General features: G+C 37.0%; 2 protein-coding genes across 8 annotated transcripts in view; one reads left to right on the forward strand and one right to left on the reverse strand.

Annotated features, from left to right (window-relative positions):
- The window catches only part of LOC145265482 (S-phase kinase-associated protein 1), a 147713-nt gene that overhangs the window by 53135 nt on the left and 74867 nt on the right, over positions 1-19711 (forward strand). The window lies entirely within an intron of this gene.
- The window catches only part of LOC145265479 (uncharacterized), a 50804-nt gene continuing 37430 nt past the window's right edge, over positions 6338-19711 (reverse strand). For all 6 annotated transcript variants that reach the window (XM_080121347.1, XM_080121350.1, XM_080121351.1 and 3 more), the window contains exon 5: positions 6338-6546. In XM_080121347.1, the coding sequence (XP_079977473.1) occupies positions 6409-6546 (138 nt within the window). In that variant the 3' untranslated portion in view covers positions 6338-6408. The remainder of the gene's footprint in view (positions 6547-19711) is intronic.

Below are 19711 nucleotides of genomic sequence, written 5' to 3' on the forward strand. Positions count from 1 at the left end.
GTAAGCAGAAGAATAAATACAAGGTGAATGATAAGTGTCGCCCAAAAGAAAACAACACTAAAGCTTTATTTTAAAACTTTCATTGAAAAAAATCAATTCAGGTAACTTGATTATGTAGTAGAGCTGACATCTATTCAATGTACCCGCCTTCAGCCTCAATCACCACCTTGATACAGGTTCGAAACTGGGCGCATGCTTTTCTGCAAGCGTCAACGGATGGCGGCGATCAGGTTGGCTTTGGTGTTATTGGTCATGGTGATGTTCTTGATGTAGTCCAGTGGGTTCAGGTCAGTGAGAGAAGAGTATAAAGTTGTAGCCAAGCCTGGGTCTCTTTGAAGTTGTGGGCCAGTGCTGTTCTGCTGCCACACTCAGGGTCTGCTAGCGGCCACCTGATTGCACCAGATGATCTTCAACACGTCCAGGTACACTTTGGTGTTGACTTTCAAGTAGTGTTGTGCCGATGAATCGGAATCCGGAATCGGTTAAATCGGTAATTTTCGAGGCATCGGAATCGGAAAAATTTGTATAATTTCCGATTCCAAAATCGATTCTTTGAATATTTTTCAAAAGTTAATTTTCAATTGCTTGTACCGATTATAAATATTTATTTCTTTTAAACTATTAGTAAAACTAAACTCTATAGATCTACGTACTCGTTATAGAATGAAGTTCTCATAACAAAATCACGTAATTTCATTAAATAGTTTTTGTTTTACGCTCCCTTGACTAATTATCGCAGTTTTTTAGGAAGATTCCGAATTTCCCAAATCGTTTTTACGGCATAAAATAAAAACTATTTGATGAAATTACGTGATTTTTTTTTATGAGAACTTCATTCCATAACGAGAACGTAGAATATATATTATTTTTTTATTTTTCGTTTTTTAACAAAGCGTAAACTGCACAAGCACCCTTTTTTAATACGTGAAGACAGTTTAGAGCTTCATCCTAGATCTAAAAATAATTTGGTTTTTAGTGGGTTTACAAATATCGTCCAAAAGTAGAATTTCAATGAGGGGGGACTTTTAAATGTAAATATAATTTCTTTTTCAATCTGAAAAATTTCTAAATGTTTTCTCTTTATCTATTTTATCCAGACTTTGATAAATTCATTGTGAGATATTCATGTATATTTTTAACTTTTCCGAAACCCGAGAAAAATGCGACGGTGTCAGACAATGTGGCTCCAGGAAAATAAAATAAAACTCTATTCGTTTGAAATCTTTTCATATTAAACTCCTTGAGAAATTTGGCAAGTGGTTGTGAAAAAGTATTGTTGTCGAAACCAACGGCATCGAAGGTGTTAATTACCCCATAATACTTTCAACTCAACTTTTGAGTGAGATTGGCGGGCTTCAGCGAGGCCTCCGTGATATATATATATCTCACGGAGGCCTCGGCTTCAGACGGCATTGGCGCCGTCGTAGCAATCCTTAAGTATAAACATAAACAATACCGGCAGAATCAAAGAAAATCACACTGGAAGCATATTTCAAATTAAATCAAAGGCCAAGCCTTTTCACAATTTTGCCCATTCCTTGTTGGTCCCCCCGATGATTTATCGGAGAGGGACTATAGTTTTCAGTGGCGTTCGTCTGTTCGTCCGGATGATTCCCGGATAACCGTCCATTACTTTTTTCTGAAATTTTGCCACAAGTTGTACTCCAATACGTAGATGTGCACAACATCGAGTTTTTTTTTTTTTTAAGAAAACTCTCGTTGCTCCCCCAGGGGCTGAAAAGGGGTCAAAAATGCCCAAAATGGCAAAAATGACACTTTTGGCCCCATAACTTTTTTCCCGTCCATTAGATTTTACTGAAACTTGTCCAAAATGTGAAGGCAATTGTTGCAAATGTAAATTCAGTATCGCTGACCCTGGCAAAACTCTGGCTTGCGCCCCCCGGGAACTTTTAGGGCTAAAAACCACCCCTTTTTTAGGCTCTTTTTTTTTTCATATTTATCTAAAATGTGATTATGTATCTCTATTTAGTGTTTTTTTATGGTGCTGAACTCAAATTTACATGTCTTAAGGCCTGAAACATAGCCGTCTGTCCATTTTTACAAGTAATCAGTTCCCCCATGGGGGCAAAAGAGGTAAAAAAAATACCTCAAAATGACTCTAAATAGACAAAATTGACATATTTTTCAGAATAATTTTTCATCCATTCATTAGATTTTTCTGAAACTTGGCAAAACCATGGGCATACCTGATATACACCTGATGGAAGTATCACTGACCCTGGGAAAAATCAGAGTCACAAGCCCTGGAGGTTTTAGGGCTAATATTGGGTGTGGAGCAAAAGTTGAACTTAGTCATTTTTCTGAAAACTTTTGAAAATTTTTTTTTCACTCAAAATTGTTTTTTTATCAGTTATGTATCACTTTTTTTATCACTTTATTCGATCCCCCCTCCTCACATAGAGGGGGACCATGCATGCACGGCTTGTTATATTTGTCAATACCGATTGCCGAGTGAGGGAGCAGCAAACATACCGACAAAACCCAACACTTTTATATTCTACTTTTCATTTAATTAGCAATAATGTTTGATATTATTTTTCTGGGCAAAATATTTCTTTAATTTTAGACAATTCTTTCGCTACTTTGAAAATAAACTGCATTCTTCTAAAGGTTACCTAGCGAATTTTCGCAAAGTTTCAATTTTTGTTTTGTTTATTTTACGCATATAAAATAAGTTTAGATCTTCTTTAGTTTTACTAATAGTTTAAAAGAAAGAAATATTTATAATCGGTACAAACAATTGAAAATGAACTTTTTAAAAATATTAAAAGAATCGATTTGGGAATCGGAAATTAGGCACAAATTTTTCCGATTCCAATACCGATTCCGATACCCCCAAAATTACCGATTTATCCGATTCCCAATTCCGATTAATCGACACAACACTAATATAAAACGATTAGGAATTTAAAATAGACAGTCAGTTTCACAAATAAATATAACGTAACATGAGCTGTAGTGTGTTACCAATTTTAAATTATGTGCGCTTATTGGGGATAGGGTGTCTACTTTTTAAGCGATTACACATGGTTTTACAACGTTGCAAACCGAACTTAATTTAGTGGGAAACACTTTAGTTAATATCCATAAAGAATTAGGATGGCCAGAAATGATGATCATTTTACGTTAAATTTATATTCGAAACTGATCTTACACTCTAAATTCTAAATGATCGCTTTTCTTTCCGCCAATTAAAAAAATGTTCTAACACGTAATCTATAAAAGTAATATTTAATTTTGGAATAGGGATTTAGCTGCGAGAGAAAGCACAGAAAGCTCACGCAATCTCACGTTAAAAATGGTTTTCATAATAGTAATATTATTATTTAGAAATTCGTTCGTAACAATGAGATGTGGCTTTGCTAAGTGGCGTTGTTAAATATATTGTTCTTACATCGTTTTCTTATTTTTCCTACCAATCTTCGAATATTTTCCACTATTCATGTAAGTACCATGTTATACAGTAAATACGAACTGGTACAATATAGCTTTGTTTTAAAATCAAAATAAATGTTTTGTTGTGTTACAATTTTTAATCAATTACAAGGCAAACATTTGAGATAAAATATACGCGGACATTAACCAGGGGTTTATGTAATAATTTGAAAATTTACGAAAAAACAAACAAAAAAAATCTCTAATTAAATATGTATAAATTTTACAAGAATCGGAATCGGATCGGAATCGGGAAAAATTTTGGCATCGTCCCATCACTACTTTCAAGCCAACTTCGAAGATGTGAGGTGGCATGATGTGACCCTTACTTGAAACCACACTATAATCCATAACTTTGGCCAGAAACTGTTTTCATCACATCCCCATTATTCGTGGTAATCCAGCAATGTATTTTGAGAGTTCTGGCAATGGTGCGGTTGTCCTAACTTGGATCGGTAGAGAGCATGAATTGTACAGTGGCACATCTCCAATCTCATTCATTGAACATTTTGCCACTTTCCTATGCTCCTGTCATTGCTAGGATTTGTACACAACTGGCCAACTAGTAGATGGTCTTCTACAAAAAAAAGAAAACTTGTTTTCATCAAACGGAAATGGAAGCATGTCTTTTCTATGGCGATAATTTTATTGTTCCACCCTGTAATTTCTTTTAAATTTTGAATATTTTTCATCCGGGGCAATGCTGATCCAGAATATACCCAATGCTTATTTGTTCTGTAGTTTTTGACTTTTAGCCGGACATACAGACACAACTGCCTTTTATGTAATAGACTAGCTTGGGTGTTTGGAGGTGTGTGTTGAGCAAAAAAAAAGAACATTAGTAGGCAGGCAGGCTCAAACTCATACCGCGAAGGAGGAAAAGAATGTGCAAAAAAAAACGTGACGTCTTTGCTGTTGCGCCCATCACCAAACCGGAAATGATAAATGTTTAAATTAAGGCTAGTCAATCGAAAAGAGGGGATGATTTTCGAAAATATTGGCAGAAAAAGTGACCCCTCTCTATAGAAAAGTGCCCAGTTGAGGGTGAAGGAATTAATGTTTCTAGCCAATTTTTCGATATTTGTCGTCCGAAGCGAAAATGTATGTGTGTATGTTTGTGTGTCTGCTAAAAACTTTCGACAGACACAACAAAAATTCACAAACTCAGTATCATATTGAAGCCCCATCCTTCGCTCAAAATATCGAAAAATTGGCCAAAAACGTTCATTTTTTCACCCCAAAATCGACAATTTTCGACAGGAGGGTCAACAAAAACGGCCCTCTTGACCAGTTCTACGCATGCGCCAGGTGACAGCATGACCTGATTTATTTTAAATAGTTGAAAAACTGAACAAATTTCATGTACGTCGCGTTAGGTCAGTCGATTAGCGCATTGGTTCATTATCTAAACGTTTTGGGTTCAAATCGTGGTGTGAGATGTCTTTTTTTTCGATTTTTTTTTTTTTTTTTTTTTTTTTTTTTTTTTAATTTAAATATTGAACCAGTGTTATTTAAGCCATTTTTCACGTAACTTCGTTTATCTGGTTTTTTTTTTGGTTTTTTTTTTGGTTTTTTTTTTTTTACTTCGCTTATCCACCCCCGACCATACACCCAAAAACACCCGGGTACCCACCGATTTTTAAAATTTTAATATTGAAACAGGTTTATTCAAGCCATTTTTCACATGTTCGTTTTTCTGTTTTCATCGTTTGTTTGCCTTACATTAGTTTTTTTTGTGTTTTTTTTTTCCCGCTTAAGCATTAACATTGTTTTCTTTTTTTACTTCGCTTATAACAAACAAACCTGGTCATTGACGTCGTCGTCGTAACGCTCAACGACTTCCGGCCGCGCACCTGTCAATTTGCTTCTTACTTAAATAAATTCAAACATCTTTCACTAACTCATTCTGGCTGGCCGATTTTATTTTCAAACTTCGCCTCAGGGCTTCGGGTTCGATCCTACACCAAGGTTTCTTTTTTATTTAACACCACACACATCTACAAACACCCAGGCAACGCCGGGTACCCCCGCTAGTCTATATATATAAAAAGGCAAAAGCAGTGCACGCATTTTTGTATGTCCAGCAAAGGCTTTTTTCACTAGGGTTCTCTGGGGAATTACTATTTCTTAGAACTTTTTATGTACCCCTTCAATCGTAATACCTACAATTTGCGAAGGGACGTCATGTCTAGATCTATTTTGATTGATTTTTATAAAATTCACGCCAAAAAGTAAATCAGTTTTGATCAATGCAGTGAAAACTGTTATATCAGACAATTATTATTCATTTGGACACTCCCCTTTTTTATAGGGAGCTGGTTTTCCCCCAACACCTGTGGGGAAACAAAACAAAACCAAAAGAACTGCCTCACAGCCAAAGTTAAGTGCGGCATTTCATTTCCCCTATGGCGTGATGTTTGACCTCATTAAATTTACGCACATGTCACTTAACTTTTTAATCATTTAATTTCATCCACTCTCATTCCACTGCCTTCGTAGCACCAAGGTAAGTTATCACACTTTTTTTCCGCCTTTGCCTCAAGGATTATGGTTCAAGCCTACCTGCCTACCAAAACTTTTTCTTTTACACCTACAGACAATGTCGGGATCCCCCGCTAGTCTATGATATAAATCTCACCTGTCTGTTTAAATGTATGCATGTATGTTTGCCTAAAACTTCTGACGGATGCGTTGGAACATGACAAAACTGGTAACGTTTTGAACCTTGAACTTTCGAACAACAAATATCGAAAAATTGGCCCAAAACATTAATTCCTTTACCCTCAACATAAGGGGGCAATGATAATATCATGCAATGCTGCATGTTAAATAAAAGTTGAAAAACTAAGATATATAAATAAATAAAAACTATTTCAGTTAATGAAATTTTTTTATAAATGTGTTTATTTTATCAAGTTTGCCATCAAATTTTCGTATACGTGCTGTTGTATCTTAACTCGTTTGCTTCTCAAGCAAAAAGTCTAGGTAGGCTTTATCGACAAGATCCGACTCTTGAACATGAAGTTTTTTCATGAGATCATTGGCAATTGCAACTCCTTCCGCTTGGCTCTGACCATCTTTCATCATAACCTGCAAAAATACAAAACAAAAATTGTAAAGTTTTGTACAAATAAGTTTAAAATTAATGTTGCACATTCCTTCCTCAATGGTAAGGTCATGAATGCACAGGTTGTTTTCATTCCAATACAGTGCTTGATTTTATTTATTGCCTTTTTTTTTCTTTTTGTTCTCATTGTGATTAAATGTCTTAAAAATTGGTACAAACCTGTTTCTGTGCAACCTGTAGTGTCTGGTGATAGACAAACAGAATGAAGAAAACAAGACATGGCTACTACTTCTATTTATATGGTATATATTTATACATAAAGTAACAAGATTTTTTCATCACCTCATATGCAAATGAGATACTGCCAGTTTGAATAAACAGCCTGATTTTGAGAGACTGAGTTGATTTGAATTTTGGAGTAGCAAGCTTTAACAGCAGTATGTTGAATTTACACCCAAAAATTGCTAGTTGAAAGTGCAGAATGGTTAACAATTAATTATTCACACTATATTCAGCCTAAATAAGGCATAAGAATCTACTATGAATTGGGACCATTCTAAGTAGGGAGTTGAGCAATGAAATATTGTTCACATCACATTTAAACTTTTGTTTAAAAAAAAGTACAGTTAGGAAAGCAGGATACAGGGAGGGAATTCTGAAGTTTAGCAGTTTACGGAAAGAAAGTTTCAGGATAGAAGGTTCTTCGGCATTGTGAGACCTCTACAGCATGGAATTTTGTTGTTTTTTGGAAGCACATTTTAAGTACTTTAGTACTTGGAAAACAAGCACAGGAATGCAATGTTGTGTCGATAAAGCAGGGGATGGAGTTTGTCTGACAGTGCAGGACCTATTTTTGAGACCTATCATAATCTTAATTAACAGTCACTGCTGAAACAAAATTATTTTTTTTAAAACAAAACAAAATGTTTTATTCCGAAAGATTTAAAATGACACTTGATTTTTTTTTTTTTTTTTGTACTAAACAACAGAGGAAACATTACTTCCCAATGAATACGATTGTCAGCTTAAAAAGTTGTGACACTCTTCTGAAGGTTGAAGGGTCAATCCTCGGTACGGAAGACACTCAGAATACAATTATGAATTACTTTAGACTTCTACTCTATCATGGTTGACAGAACGAGAGCCTACTACCCCTGTGGATTAAATAAAAGAGTTCCATTCAAATTTCCATACAGATTCCCAAGTTCAACAAGCAACATCTAAAGAATGTCGGAGGTTTCATTGTCCGAAACATTGCAAAAATAACATTCATGATAAGTACATGTTTATATCAAGCTTTCTGGTTAGTGTAGGTATGTTTTCATTTGTTAACTAGCCAAGTTTGCCAATTTGCAACCACTTCACAAAGTTTGCAAATTGAAACAGTTAAAGCATTCATTTATTATATCAAAGGGAAAATGCGGTATGTGTGTTTGTATGTCTTGCAAAAACTTCGACAGACGACGGATCTTCACGAGATCGGTATCGTTTTAAAGTTTGACCCTTTGGACGACAAATATCGGAATTGTCCAAAAACATTAATTCCTTCACCTGAAACTGGCCAGTTTTCTACAAGGACGGCCAGTTATTTTGCATCGCCATTTTTACAAGTCATTGTATTGATTGGATTGACTTTGCTTAATTTCAACGTTCCGAAGTTTTGGTCAGACGCTGGAGACCTCGGCAAAGATGTCACATTTTTTTTTTTCCTTCGCGTTATGAGTTTAAGCCTGTCTGCCTACTACCACTTTTTTTTTTTATTTATCTATCCCCCCCCCGCCCCAGGTTCCTTACTCAACCCCAGCAACGCCGGAGAACCCCGCTATAATACCATTTTTTTAACACCTTTTAATTCTCCCCAGGGTTCTTATTACACCTCCACACACCCGTGCAACGCCAGGTACCCCTGCTAGTCTATTATATAAAGTGCAAACGTCTGTGTGTTTGTTTGTTTGTTTATTTGTTTGTTCGTATGTCTGCTAAAAACTTGGTATTGTTATAAAGAGCAGAAACTCTGAAACAAAATATTGAAAAATTGACCAAAATGATTAATTCTAAGTGGGTGAACTGGCCGGTTTTCTGTAAGGAGGGTCATAAAATTTCACCAAATTCTAACGTTATGTAATTTTTAACATTTTCAATGTACTTTTGAAAAATGCTGACTAATGTCACCGGAAATGACGTCAGCGAAAGAGACTGTTTGAGGGTAAGATTACAGTATAACACAGAATGAAATACCAATTTTCACCAATCGATTGGTACCAATGTGATTATCAGGTTTCAAATAGTAAAATATCAAAGTATCACGAAAATCAATGAGGAAGAAAAAGAAAATGATTGCAAATATTTATTAAAAACCAGTTGCTTTGCTATGTTTACAAAAGAAAACGATGGATTTTACAAAGAACTGAAAACTGCCCAGTCACTATACTGGAAATGATGCCATTTCTTTAAAATTAACCAGCCATTTTTCTTTTAGTATCAATTACAATATGATATCTTAACTCTGTTTATGGGGGAGTGGACAGGAAAATGATCGCTTGGCTGAAAAGAAATTGGGGAGGGGCGGTGTAACTTCTGGTGATGACGTCATTCATCTTCAAGTTGGGGGTTACTTGCTATTATCATTACATGAACAATGATAAAGTAGAAAATTAATTATTAATGAAAATAGTTTTTGAACAACACTTCAGATTATGCATACGGCATTGAATAAGAGGGTGGAAGCTCGGCCTTCTCCTGGAATTGAATGAGATAGCAGAAGGCATGGAGTTGCCCGGGATTGAATGGCATAAGCGGAAATATATACAAAATGTAATAAGTACAGTATATCGATACACTATGGCTGACTGGGATAGCTTCCGTACATTTATATTAGATCTACCTCTGCATTTCATGTTTATAAAGGATGTGTCCACTGTAGTATCAGACCTAACGGAATGGTTAATTATAGGCATAGCCCGTTTCATTTCCTTGAAAAAATTCCAGCAAAAACCTAACAGCCAACCATGGTTCTCTCCAGAATGTGCTGCTGCCATTGCGCACAGAAATCACTTTTTCCATTGCTTCCAACGTAATAGATGTGCTGAGACTAAAGCCGCTTTCAGGACTGCCAGCAACCACTGTAAAAGAGTAATAAAGAACGCAAGAGAGTTGTATGCTCAGTCTGTTAATTTCAAAGTAGCTGAGCAGTGGCTTGGTTCCCATCAGTTTTGGCAAATGGTGAACAGAAGCGTGTGCTCTATCCCAACTATCATCAATGGACCATCTCGTCAGCATCAGATAAAGCCAAACTCTTTGCCAAGATCTTTGCAGCTACACTATGTGACCAAGGCCGCCAACCCCCAGTATTTCCTCCTGTATCAGAAAACACTATGTGACATACAAATATCGGTGCATGATATTGCCAAGCTAATTAAAAACCTTGATTCCAATAAAGCAACTGGCCCTGACAGCATTCCTATTATAGTGTTAAAAAAGCTTCAACCAGAAATAGCTCCCATACTTACAAAGCTGTTTAAGTGTTGTCTTAAGGAGAATTGCTTTCCAACACCCTGGAAAACCTCGTCAGTATGCCCAGTATTTAAGAATTCAAGCGATCGGTCATCTCCCTCTCAGTATAGACCTATGTCTCCTGTGCGTCATGAGTAAGTTGCTGGAATCTGTTAAATAGAGAAGTAGTCAACCACCTCAGCAAAAATTAACTTCTTAGTGATATACAATATGGTTTCCATTCTGCTAGATCTACAGCAGGTGTGCTTACAGTTATATCTCATAGGATTAGTGAAGCTCTTGACGGAGGCTTTCTTTCTAGGGAAGTTGCCCTTGACATATCAAGGGCCTTTGATAGAGTATGGCATAAAGGTCTACTCCACAAGATCTCCAGCTATGGTATAGCTGGAAATGTCTTAATTATTAAATCATTTCTCTCCGATAGGTTCATAAGAGTAGTGGTGGATGGGCAAAAATCAGAAGCTCACAGTATTAATGCTGGAGTCCCTCAGGAGTCCATCCTGGGCCCAACTCTTCCTAATTTACATCAATGATCTTCCAAATCATATCCTTAGATCATTCGTAGATATTTATGCTGATGACACTACCATCTATGGCAGTACATCAAAGACCATAAATGACCAAATTCTCTCTGATTCTTTCTCTTCTGATCTTGAGCATGTGGTACAATGGGGAAAGAGGTGGCTGGTTACTTTTAATGCATCTAAAACCAAGCTTTTGTCTTTACATCATCAACGCTCTGATCCCCATCTGGCATCAATTGAAATGAATGGCTCTCATCTTGGGGAGGCTCCATGTTTTGACAAGTTCATGGCTAGACCATTACTCCTGATATGAAATGGAACATGTACATAAAATCTGTTGCCAAGGTCGTTGGGAAAATGGTGGGATCCTTCTATCAATCCAGTAAATATCTCACTGCTGATGCAATTCTCTACCTATATAAGAGCCAGGTACGTCCAAGGATGGAGTACTGTTGCCACATCTGGGCAGGAGCTGCTAGAAAGTATGTATCCTGCATTGACAAAATACTTTGTAGCCTGGTGGGGAATGCCCTTTTCTCTTTCCTGCAACCTCTTTCTCACAGCAGAGACGTTGCGAGCCTGTCTCTGCTTTATCGTTATTTTCATGGCAAGTACTCGTCTGAGCTCCAATCTATGGTCCCCCCTCGCCAAACTTTTACGAGAAACATTCGTCTAGCTGAAAACACTATCAATAATTTCCCCCACTGGAAATATATACTGGAAGAAGGTCCTGCGTCACCCTGAATTGAATGAGACGGGTGGAAATATATACTAGCAGAAGGCCCAACATTGCCTGGGATTGAATGAAACGGGTGGAAATATATACTAACAGATGGCCAAGTGTTGCCAGGGATTGAAGGAGGCGGATGGAAATATATACTAACAGAAAGCCTGGCATCACCCAGATTGAATGAGACAGGTGGAAATATATACTAGCAGAAGGTCCGGCATCGCCTGGGATTGAATGAGAAAGGTGAAAATATATACTAGCAGAAGGCCAGGCGTCACCCGGGATTGAGTGAGACAGGTGGGAATATATCTTGTCAGAACACTTGGCGTCACCCAGGATTGAATAAGAGGGGGTGGAAATATATACTAGCAGAAGGCGCAGCATTGCCCGGGATTGAATGAGATAGGTGGAAATATATACTAGCAGTCCACTCATCGTTGCACAGGATTAAATTAGATAGAAATAAATATATACTAGCAGAAGACCCAGCGTCGCCCCAGATGTAATGAGACAGTTGGAAATATATACTGGCAGAAGGCCTGGCATTGCCCGGGATTGAATGAGACAGGTTGAAATATATACTGGTAGCAGGTCAGGCGTCGTCCGGGATTAAATTAAATTGGTGGAAATATATACTGCAGAAGGCCCGGCATCGCACGGGATTGAATGAGATGGTTAGAAATATTTACTAGCAGAAAGCCTGACGTCGCTCGGCATTGAATGAGATGTGTGGAAATATATACTAGCAAAGGGCTTGGAGTTGCCCAGGATTGAATGAGATGGGTGGAAATATATACAAACAGAAGGCCCAGCCTTGCCCAGGATTGAATGAGACGGGTGGAAATATATACTAGCAGAGGGCTCTGAGTCGCCCAGGATTGAATGAGGCAGGTGGAAATATATACAAGCAGAAGACTTGATGTTGCTCGGAGTTAAATTGAGGGTTATAGAATATAAAGTCAGTCCCGGAAATGGCTGAAACAGTTTTCAATCTCATATATACTTTATTTTAAGTATATATTTAATAGTGTTTTTTTTGGGGGGGGGGGTATGAAGTTAGTCCTGGGAATGACTTTAAGAGTTTACGATCTCAAAATTACTTTATTACTTGTATATTTTTTAAAATAGCTGGGATATGGAGTCAGTCCTGCAAATGGCTGAAGCAGTTTACGATCTCAAAATTCCTTTAATTCATATATATTGTTGGTGTTCTCTAAAGGTGAACTAGGCCAGTTTCTGTAGGAGTGATCCATATTTTTCTGAATTTTCAATGTTATCAATGACGTCACGGTTGTAGTGGTGGGTAGAAAGAAGCATGATTATGTTGCTTTAAAACGGGTTCGCTAGGGATTACCAAAGCTTCTCTTTTAGGATGGGGCTGGAGAGAGTAATGTCCGTTTTGGGGCTACAAAGCAATCTCCCACTATGTCATATTCCTAAAATATAGATTACCTGTGGAATCATATCCAGAAATGACATCATTTCTTTTACTATTATGTTGTCGGTGGTGGGAAGGGAAGAACTACATTAATATCGAAATTCATGGTAAAGTAAAAGTTGCCTAATCAATTAGCCAAAAACATTAATTCTTTGATTGTCGACTGGGTCATTTTTGACAGGAGGGATCAGTTTTTAGCATCAACATTTTTGCAAAGTCATGCACCTACCAATCTCGACGTACATATAAAAGACATCATTTCAAAGGCCTGTGACATCACAAGACGACTAAACCGTTTGCTTTTTACACCTCCTTTTCCTCTTAGTGTTACAAGTCCGAGCCTGGCTACTGCTGCTAATTTTTTTTATTTTCGCTGCTATTTTTTTAGGGCTGGATTGCTCAATACCCTTATAATAAAACCTCTCCACACCCGGGCAACACTGGGTACCCCTGCTAGTTATATATAAAAATTAATTTTATAAAATCAGCAGTAGGTTCTCTACAGTGCAATGTAGACTACCTCACTATGAGGAGACCTGTGAAACTTCCTCCTTGTGCACTGCGATGGGTCCCCAACGAGAGCAGACACTCAATAGATTTGATTGAGCAATGAACGATTTCAGAGATTTCGATGACAATAAAATATGGGAGGGTAAAACATTCGTTGATCATCATTCAATCCCGGGCAACGTCAGGTCACCCTGCTTGTAGTTATATAGCAATGAAAATCTCAGAAAAAAAAGCAAAAAATTATTTTAATCTTTTAATAAGAAACTAGCCTGGGTGCCTGGCATTGCTGCCCGGGTGTTTAGAGGGTGTGTAGAGCAAAACAAAGAAAAGTGGTAGTAGGCAGGTGCTAGGACCCGTACCACGAAGGATGAAAAGAACATGAAAAAAAAACAAAAAGTGCCGTTTCTGATGTTGCGCCCATTGCCAAACCAGAAGTGACAAATGTTTAAATTAAGGCTAGTCAATCGAAAAGAGAGAATGACTTTTGAAAATATTGGCAAAAAAGCAACCCCTCCCTGTAGAAAAGGGCCAGTTGAGGGTGAAGGAATTAATGTTTTTAGCCAATTTTTTTATATTTTTCATCCGAAGAGTCGAGCTTCAAAACAATACCAATCTCATGAAAATCCGTCGCCTCTGTCAATAGTTTAAGGCAGACATACATACATACATACATACATACATGATATGATGATTGCAACGTCTTGTCAGACGAGTGCCACTCCCTCAGACATTTAAAATCCATGAGCCCAAATGCCTATACAAAGATGATGTTACAGAGTCTTAGCTTTGTACGACAGCTAAGTCTCTCTCTCTCGGTTCAAAATGTTGAGATCCAGCAACAAGCAAGAGCAAGATAGCCAGCAACAAATTAAACTGCAGACCAGCTTAATGCGGGTACTGGTCTCCCGCTTTGTTTTTTAAATCAGAGATTTGCTTCTCCTAGAAAGGTTGCCTTCACCACGGCTTACGGGAGCCCTCTCCACTCCAATACACATATACACACACACAAATGTACACGGTGCTAGTTGGCCGTTGTCCTAGAAAAAGAGTTCATTCGCCCTTTGGAAGGTCTTGTTTTTAATCCTCCAGGGAGACTAGCCGCCCTCCTCACCAAACAAGTCTGGTGGGGGAACCAGTTTAGTCGCCGGTGACCCGACCATGAGGCAGGTAGTACTGGGTTACATGGTACCAGTAGCATATGACATGACCTGACACACACATACATACATACCAGTTTAGTCACCGGTGAACCGACCATGAGGCAGGTAGTACTGGGTTACATGGTACCAGTAGCATATGACATGACCTGACACACACACACATACATACATTTAAATAGGCAGGTGAGATTTATATTGTAGATTATATAACATTATTCGGTTTTCTTAATTTTCAAATCAAACTTCTGAAATAATCTTTTCAAAGCTACGACCAAGTTTCTCTATTAAAAACTGTTAGAGAACAGGTCGCCTGTTCTTGTAAGTAAGTAAAAATGAGATAGGATAGTCCGAGAATTAGAACCTGGGAAGCTACGTTTGGAATTAAGATTCAGGAGAATTCCGATCGAGAGTTTAAAATAAACAAGCAGATGTTTTGTTGAAAAGGAATTTGTTGTTTAGTAATGTTATTGAAAATGGAATTTGATGATTCAATTCTGTTCATGAAAATGAAATTAAAATAAGGAATTTGAAACGAAATAGGAAAATGTTAAACATATTTGTAAAGTAGGTTAGCCGAAAAAATAGGTTAGAGAACTCTTGTTGTTGATATGTAAGGAACAGTGCATGTTTAGACACGTGAGGCATGTCAGGCCACGGGATTGATATGCACGTTGTTTGGTCATGCAATGACGTCATGGAGGAGATGAGTTGCCAATATAGTTAGAGCTTTAGTGAGACAAACAGTCAGAGGGTTAGAGTAGTCAGAGACAGAAGTCAGTGCCGAGTCAGAGGTCGGACAGACAGAGCTGACATCCACCTTTGGAAGCGAAGGTTAGAAGAAGGAAATCATGTAAAACTTTGAACTCCTTGATGCGAAATCATTGACTGGTCAAGAAACAAAGGACGTCATCATATTTTGTAACAACTGTCTTGTGTTATGTCATTCAACAAACAAAGGTATTGTGAATCATTTATAAGAACTTAAAATCAGTATAAAGAACTTTGTGTATAAAATTCATATAAGCAATATGTCTATCATCTTAAAAATGTTTCCCCCCTCAGCTGTTCCTTCTTTATGATAAAAGAACTGATAATTATCATCTCAAAAATATGTGTTAAAGAAATATAATGTTTATAGAAACACTCCCAGAACTGTATAAATGTCAATCTCTCTTCTATCTATATATCTATCCCCCTCTCATTGTGAATTACATGTTCCCGTCTCTCCTTTAAAATGTACCGTGTCTCTATCTCACTAATATGAACACACTAAGACGAACACGCAACAACAAATATATAATTAATAAGACTAACATAACAAAACAAAAAGGAGCAATTCTTCTTCCTTTGTCAGAAGCATCACTCCTCGAATGTAAGAACTAAAGGACAAAATACAGGTAAGAGTTGGTAGGCTGTTGAAAAGAAACTCCAAATCACAGATGGCAGTAAAAGGAATATTTTATGTTTATCTTTTAAATAATATTTTGCGTAAAAGTGTAATACTAGCACAGTTAGGTCAGAGGTTAGTTTTCCAAAATTTGCCTCTTAATTCCTGTAGCCTCGAATTATCAGCTCAGGGATTATCCAGTCATTGACAAATAACAGATTTAATAAACATGTTAATACGTCATGGATTTGAGAGGGAAAGGTCATCTGTAAGAGACATTATAAGATAATTGATGTGGAAGTTATAAACAATGAATAGAAAAACTGGAGCACGTTGAGAATTCACTTCTAAAATTTGATTACAAAAATTTGGAAAAATTGTTATGATGTACGTACCTATCACAGAACAGAAATGTCATATTCCAAAAGTCACATTAATTGATCAAATAGCTTTTTTTCTTTAATTAAGAAAATCCAATTTTATGAGGAAGTGAGAAACGTGTATTGATCCACCATATTTATAAATAAGGGAAGACAACTCAATTTGAACTACCAAGATTTTAAAACCAGTCATGTAATGGCTACAATATTGTATTAATCACTAAACAAAAAAAATAAAATAAATGATTTTTTATATTAAAAAAACCTACTTCATTAATTTATATGATTTTTGGAATATGACATTTTCATTCCATGATAAAGTAGTACATCATAATGATTTTTCTGTATAATTGTTTTTTTTAATTAGTTTGAATTTTGGATAAGAACCAAAGAAATTGAGATTAACCTATGTCTTCTGTTTCTGAATATTTTAGATTAGTATTGATAATTCGTATTATTTGAATTATTCAAACTGTTGTCCTCATCTTGAGAGTTATTCGCACAACGTTTCGACCGATGTAACATCCAACTTTCTTCAGGTGTATCTTGTCAAACTCAGAAATATTTCTGTTGCACTTGAGAATCTACACGGAATTTCAAATGGAACTTTTTATTTAATCCATAGGAATACTATGATCTCGTTCATACTACCTCTTTGGATCAAATAAATTATTCCATTCATGCAGATTCTCGACTTTGACAGAAAGATTCTTGAGTTCGACAAGATACACCAAAAGGTCGGAGATTACATCAGTCGAAACATTGTGAAAATAACACTGAAGATGAGAACAGTAGTCCAAATAATCCAAATGATATGACTAACCTATCTCTGTCCAGGTCTTTATTTATCCTTCTTTCTTTCAAATACGTCTCTATCACTTCCTTCTATGTTTCCCTTGGCTTTCTCCTGTGAAGTGGCCCTGCTATGTCAACTGTTCTAGAGCTATCAATCTAAGCACTCTTATCCATTCTTTTGTCATCATAATCAGTCTGACATCTGTTTTACATGCTGGCATGTTGGACGGCTTTTAGAAAACACCTACAAACCCAAGAACTTTTATCTATTTTTTCAATGTGGCCATACCATCAAAGTCTCCTGTTATTCTCACATCTCCTTATACTGTTTAGATGTAATCTTCATCTGAGTTCATCCGATTTAAGCTTGTCTTTAAGATCCACACATATATCGTATCATTCTCGTATCATTTTTCTACACACAATGTATATGTTGTCAACCATTACTCGTTAACTTCCATACATCATCACACTTTACACACATGCCTGACAGACTCTTACCTTGGTTGACAGTGATAGCACTCTACTGATTAGTAATGGTAAAAGTTTCATGCTTGAAAATATTACTTAATTCATCTTCCTTAGAATATACTAATATACAGAGAGGTCTTATCTGTCATTTCAGAAAGATTTTTTGGTCCCCCCGACAAAAGGAGGATGGACCTGTAAATTCACCCTTGTCCGTATATCTGTCCGCACTTTTCTCAATTAGTACACCTTGGAATTTTTTGAAATTTTGCACAAACATTCAACATGATATGAATAAAAAAATAACAGAACGGATTTTCCGGCAAAACTCCGGTTGCCCTCACCCCCTGGGTGCCCTTTGGGTTAAAATGGCTAAAATGGACACTTTTGTGCTTATTAAAAAAAAATTGATGCCTTGGATTTTTATAAAACTTTCTGAAAAGTTGTAACTAACTGATTTCTATATAATTTTGTTTGTCATAGACAAACGCAATAACTCTTGAGTGTGCCCCAGAGGCTCTTTTAGGGCTAATAAAAACACTCGATTTTTGGGACTATTTTTACCATATTTGTCCAAAATTTTCTGTGTATGTCTATTTAGCAGTTTTGCATGGTGCTGAACTCAAATTTAAATATGTTAAAGCTTTGGAGACTTTTGGGGCTAAATGGGGGGGGGGGGTTAGACTTAATCATTTCTTTTTTTGCATGGTGCAGAACTCAAGTTTACATATGTTAAGGCCTAAAACTGCACTATTTGTTCATTTTCACCGAGATTTGATGTCCCCTGGGGACTTTGGGGTTAGTCATTTTTTTTATGTCTCGTTCACTGTGCACTCACGGGGGACCACGCATGCTTCACTTGTTTTTTCAAAAATTTACAAGAACAGAAAAAAACCATAGAAAGATTTAGAAAAATCCAGAAAGTCCCAGAAATTTCTCGAGCCTTCCAGAAAGATTGAAACGGTTCTAGAATATTCTAATGTTAGGTGGCTCTCTCTCTTTAGTTTTCACACTAACTCAGCTCTGGCATGATTTCAGGCTTATTAATCTAGCCAAAAGAATCCTCTTTAAAACCTCCAGTTAACAAAAGGTAACTTATTTTGAAATATTTCTCTGACCAAAGATACCATAAATTTAAAATTTTGAGATTCTCTTTGTGAGTAATTAAATTACTTCTTCACATACTCTGACCACCTCCTCCTACTCCTCTTAATACCCTCATCCACCTCCCTGCTACTAGGATTTTGACTTAATCGTCAGCTTAAGTAAAAGTATTTTTTTTTGTTTTTGCTAAATATTATGTGAGTATTTGTCAGCATGGCATTGTGTGTGTGTGTGGGGGGGGGGTATCTTGTTCTTATCGTATCATGCATATATAGCTGTGAGTAGTCGTTCGTTTTTGTTCGGCTGAATCTTGTTAGTGTGTAAGCATGTGCGCGTGAGATAAATAAGGCTGGTATGTGAATCATTGAGTATTATCTGGCTCCTCTGACCAAAGGCTAGCGTCAGGGGGGGGGTACTGGGTACTGCAGCATTCGATGTCTCTCTAGATTTTTGCTGTTTGTTTTACATGAGTTTCTAACTTAACGTCGGCTTACTACATCAACATATTTGTAATTTTTGGTGTTTAAAATGATTTTCATTGGTTGGAAAATATTTGGAGTTCATACATGAAACTTGCTTTAGGAAGTGAGGAAGAAAGTGAATCCAAATGAAACGAGGAAAGAAAGAGAGTAAGCAATTAGAGGTTTTTAGCATTCATGGGAATCACTTCTTGATTCAGCTGCCAAAATTGAAGTCTTATCACTGGATAGAGGTCCAATGAATACTCAAGAACAATTTACATCTGGTCCAATTCATACTCAGGACCAATTCACATCTGGTCCAACTCATACCCAGGACCAATTTATATCTGGTCCAATTCATACTCAAAACCAATTTACATCTGGTCCAACTCATACCCAGGACCAATTTACATCTGGTCCAACTCATACCCAGGACCAATTTACATCTGGTCCAACTCATACCCAGGACCAATTTACATCTGGTCCAACTCATACCCAGGACCAATTTACATCTGGTCCAACTCATACCCAGGACCAATTTACATCTGGTCCAACTCATACCCAGGACCAATTTACATCTGGTCCAACTCATACCCAGGACCAATTTACATCTGGTCCAACTCACACCCAGGACTAATTTACATCTGGTCCAATTCATACCCAGGACCAATTCACATCTGGTCCAATTCATACCCAGGACCAATTCACATCTGGTCCA

This window comes from Euprymna scolopes, chromosome 40 (assembly GCF_053919585.1).
Source record: "Euprymna scolopes isolate OS-2025 chromosome 40, ASM5391958v1, whole genome shotgun sequence".
NCBI classification, from domain to species: Eukaryota; Metazoa; Mollusca; class Cephalopoda; order Sepiida; family Sepiolidae; genus Euprymna; species Euprymna scolopes.